This window comes from Mauremys mutica, chromosome 14, assembly GCF_020497125.1.
Source record: "Mauremys mutica isolate MM-2020 ecotype Southern chromosome 14, ASM2049712v1, whole genome shotgun sequence".
Taxonomy (NCBI): domain Eukaryota; kingdom Metazoa; phylum Chordata; order Testudines; family Geoemydidae; genus Mauremys; species Mauremys mutica.
Genome location: NC_059085.1, coordinates 43,286,509 through 43,293,473, shown reverse-complemented (window position 1 = coordinate 43,293,473; position 6,965 = coordinate 43,286,509). Strand labels below are relative to the sequence as shown.

General features: G+C 57.2%; 1 protein-coding gene across 1 annotated transcript; it reads right to left on the bottom strand.

The window, feature by feature from the left end:
- Positions 1 to 1,066: 1,066 nt before the first annotated feature.
- Positions 1,067 to 5,974, bottom strand: LOC123349594 (D(4) dopamine receptor-like). Its single transcript, XM_044987789.1, has 2 exons — positions 5,053 to 5,974; positions 1,067 to 3,477 (listed from the first exon to the last, which is right to left on the bottom strand). Exons 1-2 carry the CDS (start codon positions 5,972 to 5,974, stop codon positions 3,167 to 3,169), a joined length of 1,233 nt encoding a protein of 410 aa, XP_044843724.1. The 3' UTR covers positions 1,067 to 3,166.
- Positions 5,975 to 6,965: the final 991 nt, after the last annotated feature.

The following is a 6,965-nucleotide window of genomic DNA, read 5'->3' as shown; positions in this document are numbered from 1 at the left end:
GGATCCTGCCTTGCTGAGCCTGCCTGCCCGCACCTGGTATGGAGGGGCAGGGCCCTGGGGGGGGGGTTTCTGGGGCAGGCCCAGTCCTTGTGCTGTGCCAGGGTTGGGTGCAGCCTCATCCCTCAGTCTGTGTCCTGGGGGTGGGGGAGCTGCACAGTGATCTCCCACCTCTGTGCAGCCAGTGCTCCCCCCTGCCAGGCTGGAGCCTCCACATTTATTTGACAAATAAACTTTGCAGAATTTTAAAAATATTTTTTTAAGCGCAGAATGCCCTCAGGAGTAACAGACCTCATTGCAGCCAAGCTGCCCTATCAACCCTATAGCCACAAGATAGAGGAAGTTGATGGCTATGCAAACTAGCTGATTAAATGCTCTACATAAAATGTCCCATGAAGCTGCACAGAACTTGGCTGCTGCCTTGCCTTCTCTGTGAAGACAGCTGGTCGTTTAAAAATAAGAATGAGGCCTTGAGGCATGTGCACAGGGTGGCCAGGTTGACGTTACTAGAACTTCAGTTCTCATGCTAGAGAGAGTTTGGAACTCACTCAGTTCCAGGAGCGTCAGGGCTGTTTTACCTGCCCAGGAACTCAAAGTGTCAAGGATGTTTCAGGGACCAGATTTTTAAGAGCAAGACAGGTACCCAACTGCATATGCATTTTGTGCACCTAATTTGTGTAGGAAAATACCTGTATTTGCTCATGCAAGCTTGAAAGCAGGAGCAGAACTGTCTCCCTCCTATTCCAGACCATGGAGGTCTCCCCCCACCCCCCAAATAACTTTTCGTTTATTGTAATTCCAGCCAAGTGTACTCTAGATCCAGCAGTGCTATTGTCCTTTACATTACACTGCAAGCTCCTCTGGTGCTTTTCTCCCCGGTCCTACTTCATCAGAGTCCTGAGAACTCCACAACCCCTGCCAAAAACTGGTGCTCGCCAGAACATGCCTCCCCTATTCCAGACCCCCTTGGCTTGTCAGATTTGCTGCTTTTGCAGTCCACAGCCAGCCAAGGAAACACACTCAGCCAGAGGTTAAATAACTAAATATTTATTTTTTATTTACAGTCCTTTTAATTAAATCTTTTTTTCCCCAGAAATATAACATTTAAGGGGCGGGGGGGGGGGATCTACTTACATACAGCTCCAAATCCAAGAGATAAAAATATACCTTAGACAGTAATAAAAAATAGTGTGCATGTAAAGAGGGTTTGGTGCAAACAGGACAGAAGAGACTCCACAGTACAGCTTTTTCCAAATCCCCTACAATATACACTTGACCAAGTCAGTTACAAATACTATTTCCATTTGATGCAGTTTCCACTGGTCCCTGATGTATAAATCACTGGGGGGGGAGGGGGAGGGGGGCGGAATGGCAGAACCTGCCCTGAACAAGCAGCAGGAACACTGGGGAGGGAGAACAGATAAAATGGCTATTTACAATTCAACATTAAGAGAAAAATTCTCTAATTCAAGTGGCAATGGAGAGCAGAGGCCATTTTGCTCTAACCCAGCATTACTGCACTACTGCTTTCCTTGTGACATCACACATTCGCTTTAAGACTTAATATTTGTTGACAATGGGAAAGCCCAGCCTTTCCCTGAATGGGGAGGTTTCAGGGGCTGGAAGAATTCACCTTGGAAAAGAGCAAAGAAACTGCCCAGGGCCTTAACCGCAGCTGCACTTCCCAGATTGCTACACACTCGGTTTGCTCACTTCATCTTTCTGGGTTTGTTCATTTAATCCTCTGGTCTGGCTAGAAGTGAGAGGGGAGAATGGAGGAAGAGCTCCATCTCCTGACCTTTCTCCATTACCATCCCAAGTCACTAAAAGTCTGGTTAACCAATTACAAAATGTCAATTTCCTCACCGGTTTCTGGGGAGTGGGCCAGCAAAGCGCAAGGGCGGGAGCTTCAGGAGGGGATACTTCAATTAGGATGGGACATTCAGCCTAGCAAACCCCCCAGCCATACAGTGGAGGAGTGAGGCTACCCATCAGCCTGCTGCTCCTTCCTTTGCACCAGGACACAGCTTAGGAGAGCACCCAAAGTCAGTGCTGTCAGCAAGGGGCTCCCTAAAGTTCCACCCCTGTGACCTGGAGTCCTTTGTCCAGATTGATCAAACACATGGACGATGAGAATTTATCCAATTTAACTAAAACCTACTCTAAAAACCCCCAACATCCACATGGCAGAAGTAAAAAGGTGTTAAAACCAGACAGACTGTCGTGCCAGAAGCTGCAGTTCTCTTTTAAAAGTATCCCCCCAAAGTGAGTTTGTGTCCTTCTATGTCCAGGGTCCCCGTGAAGTGAGAGGGGAGGGGAAGGGAAGGAGGATCACCCAGCTGGGATGGCAAATGGAGCAGGAGGCAGAATCTGAGCCTGGGGAATGGAGGTAGGCAAGTCTGCAGCCAGAGCAGCACTGCAGCAGGCCCTTGGGCAGGTTTCAGAAGTGATCACATGGCGGGTGCAATAGCCACGGGGCAGGAACCGCAATGCCTGCTCGACAGTCCCTTTTGCAGTCGATCTCACACCTTCCCCTCAGCCCTTAAGCTTCACCCAGCCCTCTCCTGCACACCTGGCACTAGCCATTACTGCCAACCCATCAGGTACTCTGGAGTGACCTGGCTTGTTGGGGAGAGGACCACATCCCCTTTGGCTCAGAGGGAGACTTGTCACACTGCACTGATGGAGAGGCAGCTGTCTGTGATCTACAGAATCCCAGACTGGGGCTGCAGGGACTTTATACCTTCTCTGCCCCTGGCTGGGAGGGGCCAGGGCACTTCGCTCCGAGTGGATGTCCTGTTCCTGTTTCGTTCACAGCAGAAGCTCACGTCCATGCTGTGACCAGTTCCCCACACAAAACCCCTTCCCAGGACGGGCTCCTTAACCCAAACACTCTTTGTATATTTCTCCACTGACACCATTTGGTGAAGCTCACGGAAAGACGCTTGGCCTCCTCTGGTGACTTGACAATTTCCTTCCCCACAGCCAGAGCAGCCCCAGCCCAGGAGGAGGCAGCAGCTCCTTCTGCCGCACAAGCATCCAGGCTCTCGACAAAGCCAGGTGTTCGCAGGTCTTGCAGGCCACAAAGAGCCTGATGCACCGTATAGAACCCAGCACAACAACGGCCTTTCGTAGACACTGCAGCTGACGCAGAAGGTGTCAAAGTAGCTTATAGGCTAGTTTGTGCTTCTCTGGGCAGTAAGGTGCTGGTGGAAGACCCGCTGCAGGAGCGGTCTGGGAGGAGAGCAGGCTGGCTGCTGCGCCTCTCCACCGCTGCACTGATGGTGACCATCCTGTGCACGTCCTGCTCCCACTTGACTCGGCTGCAGGGCCCACAGAGCTTGTGCCCGATCTTCTGGAACTTGTGCCTGAAGTTCCTGTTGGTCCAGAAGTAGACAAAGCAGTTGAGGAAGCCACTGCCGCTAGGCAGCCAGAGGGCCACGAACTCCAGCCACTCGTGGACTCTGTCCTTCGTGATTGCTGCAAGCAGGAGAGCACCAGGTGAGCGTTCCCCACATTACAGGGCTCGTCATGCCCAGGGGTGAGACCCTATGGTCCTTCCCCACCCATTGCGGGCAGCCTCAGCACCACCCCACCCCAGGCTCACTAGCGTGATGCCCCCATTCTAGGCCCTCACTTGCCCTAGCTGAGTCCATGACTCACCTGTAACATGGGCAGAGGTAAAGGGAAACCGAGTCCCCCAATTGCTGCACCGAGCTACTACAGGACGGGGGAACGGTCAAGAGAAGGAACCCCTGGCCCTAGTACTAGGGGGCAATAGCTAGGTATTTACTGGCCCCCTTTTGCTGCAGCAGCGTCCCCATCCCCAAAAGCAATGCAAAGGGTCCCCCACCCCTCACCTCTCCCAGGCAAGCACTCAAAGCCAGGCCACTTCAAGTGGGGCTCCCAACCACCCCTTGGTTTGGGGTCTCTCCTCTCCCCCAGGACAGGGCAAGTGCACCTAATAATGATATCAGCACATGGTGTTGAGGTGCCTGTCCCCAGCAGGGGCTGATCCTAGTATTGCCAGCCCCACAGTTACACACAAGCCAGATCCCCAAAGACATGAGGTTGGCTTAAAAAGCTCAGAGATCATAAAAGCGCAGGCAGTTTTTGTTTGCGCTCCCCTGATAGCCAACCTGGGCGTGACACAAACACACGCACACCCCTACACACCCGAGGGAGCTCCACTTAACCTCTTCCATCCTCATTGTGCAAGGGTCCCATTCCCTGCTCGCCAAGGGAGCCCAGCACCAACCCTGGGCACAGGCTTGTAAGAGGGTGGTACCCACCGCAGCTCACCCCGTTTCCATTACCTATCCCCCATGTCTCCCCCACCCGCCATCTCCCTTCCCCTCCCCACTGCCCCCTTCCCCATCCCATCCCCTTGCTCCCCTCCCCACTGCCCCCTTCCCCATCCCATCCCCTCCCCACTGCCCCCTTCCCCATCCCATCCCCTTGCTCCCCTCCCCCCATCCCCTCCCCACTGCCCCCTTCCCCATCCCATCCCCTTGCTCCCCTCCCCCCCACCCCACTGCCCCCTTCCCCATCCCATCCCCTTGCTCCCCTCCCCCTTCCCACTGCCCCCTTCCCCATCCCATCCCCTTGCTCCCCTCCCCCCCACCCCACTGCCCCCTTCCCCATCCCATCCTTGTTCCCCCACCCCCTCCCCACTGCCCCCTTCCTCTCTCCCCCAGCCCCTTCTCCTTCCCCCTGCCCCCTTCCCCATCCCATCCCCTTGCTCCCCTCCCCCCCACTGCCCCCTTCCCCATCCCCTCCCCTTCCTCCCCTCCCCCCCCACTGCCCCCTTCCCCGCCCCTCCCCTTGCTCCCCCTCCCCACTGCCCCCTTCCCAGCCCCTCCCCTTGCTCCCCCTCCCCTCCCCTCCCCACTGCCCCTTCCTCTCTCCCCAGCCCCTCCCCCCTACCCCACTTCCCCAGCCCCACCCCACCACTACCCCTTCCTCCCTCCGACTTCCCCACCGCCCTCTTCCCCATCCCCGGCCCCACCCTACTGCCCCCCCCTTTCCCATATTCCCCGCCCCCCGCCGACTCACCGTTGTACAGGATGGTGGCCATGCAGGGTCCCCAGCACACGTAGAAGGCGACGACCACGGGCACTAGGACCCGGGAGGCGGCGTCCAGCTGCAGCAGGCGGAGCCGCCTCAGCCCCGCCCCTTTGCCGGGCGGCCCCGCCCCGTCGCCGCGCCGGCGCTGGGCGCGCGCCGCCTGCCAGAGGCGCAGGTTGGCGAAGGTGACGGTGGCCGCGGCGGGACAGAAGATGGCGGCGGCCAGCAGGCCGGCGTAGGCGGCGTTGGAGGCGTAGTCCGGCTCGCAGAGCAGCGCGGCGGCCGAGAAGCGCACGCGCAGGACGGCGGCGCGGCCGGGCAGGGCGACGGGCAGCAGCAGCAGGGCGGGGCCCAGCCAGGCGGCCGCCAGCAGCAGCGCGAGGCGGCGCCGGCCCAGCAGGCGCGCGTGGCGGAGCGGGAAGAAGACGGCGACGTAGCGCTCGAGCGAGACGCCGGCCAGCGAGTAGAGCGAGGCGCCGAAGACGCTGGAGTTGACGAAGGCCGCGGCCCGGCAGTAGGGCTCGGGCGGGGGCGGCGCCGGCGCCAGGCCGCCGTACAGGTTGAGCGGCACCACCAGCAGCGCCAGCGCCGCGTCGGCGGCCGCCAGCGAGAGCAGCGTGAGGCGGCTGCTGCGGCTCCAGCCCGCCACGGCCGAGGCGACCACCGCGATCACCGCCCCGTTGCTCACCATCACCAGCGCCCCCAGCGCGCAGATGATGCCGATCTTCAGCCGCCGGCTGCCGCCGCCGCAGCAGCCCCCGGCCGGGCCCGGCTCCGGCTCCCGCGGGGCACCCCCAGGCCGCGCTTCGCCCGCCGGCCGCGGCGCCCCGCTCCAGCCCCGGGAGCGGGAGGCGGGGACGCTGGCGAGCAGCAGGAGGAGGAGGGGGAAGCGGGTTCCCATCCTGAGCATGCTCCCTGCCCGCCCGGGGGCCCAGCGCCCGGGGCCAGGCGTTATATAGCTCGCGGGGTGGGGGGCGGGGGAACTGGGCGCTGTCTGCAGCGGCGCCTGGGAGTGGGATCCAAGAGGATCCCAGTGGGATCAGAGAGGGGCTATGGGGCGTCCTCGGAGCAAAACTAAGTCACATGCAACTTCCGACAAGCTCCCTCTAGCGCACCAGGGGCCCAGCCCCCAAACATCTTCTCCAGCTGACAGCTTTGACTGGAAGATTTAAAGGGAAACAGCACAAGGAAGGGAGATTAGTACATAAATTCACATCTTTAGATTAAATACTAAGCCAGGAATTCAACCAGCCCTGTTCAACACTGAGTATGAGTCTTGGAGTCGTGGCTGTCTGTGACACAGTCACTCCCTGTTGTGCCATTATCCGTAAATAAAGCATATAGCTGAAACTTGTGTTGCCTCTTAAGTGTAAACAGTTTGCCTTTCTGTGGATTTCTCAGCGTCATCCATTTTTGTACAGATGGGGAAACTGAGGCACATATATTTTAAGAATGGGATTGTCAAAAGTGCCAACGTAGTTTATCAGCACAAGTCTCACTGAAAGTCAGCAGGACTAAGCCAATCAGGCACTTTTGAAAATTTCTCTCTATGTCATCTTCCACGGGTCACACATTTAAGTGGCGGAGCTGGGAAGTGAACCCAAAGCCTGACTCCCATGCTTCCTCACTGGCCATGTAAGCTTACTTTGAGCTGATGAAATGAAAGTGTGATGCCCATCAAGCTATTTGCATTCTTGATGCTTTTCTTCAGTTAGACTATCTGATAGAGCAGTCAGAGTTTCCAGGAATTTGACCAGCTGCTACCAAGATGGCGGGTGAATTAAACTGAAGGCAGTGTTGCTTTATTATAAGTGAAGATACTCAGGAACAGAAGAGGCATCAGGAGATGGACTGCTGATTTCTCACATGTCGGATAACAGTAGGGATGAAATCAAGAATTT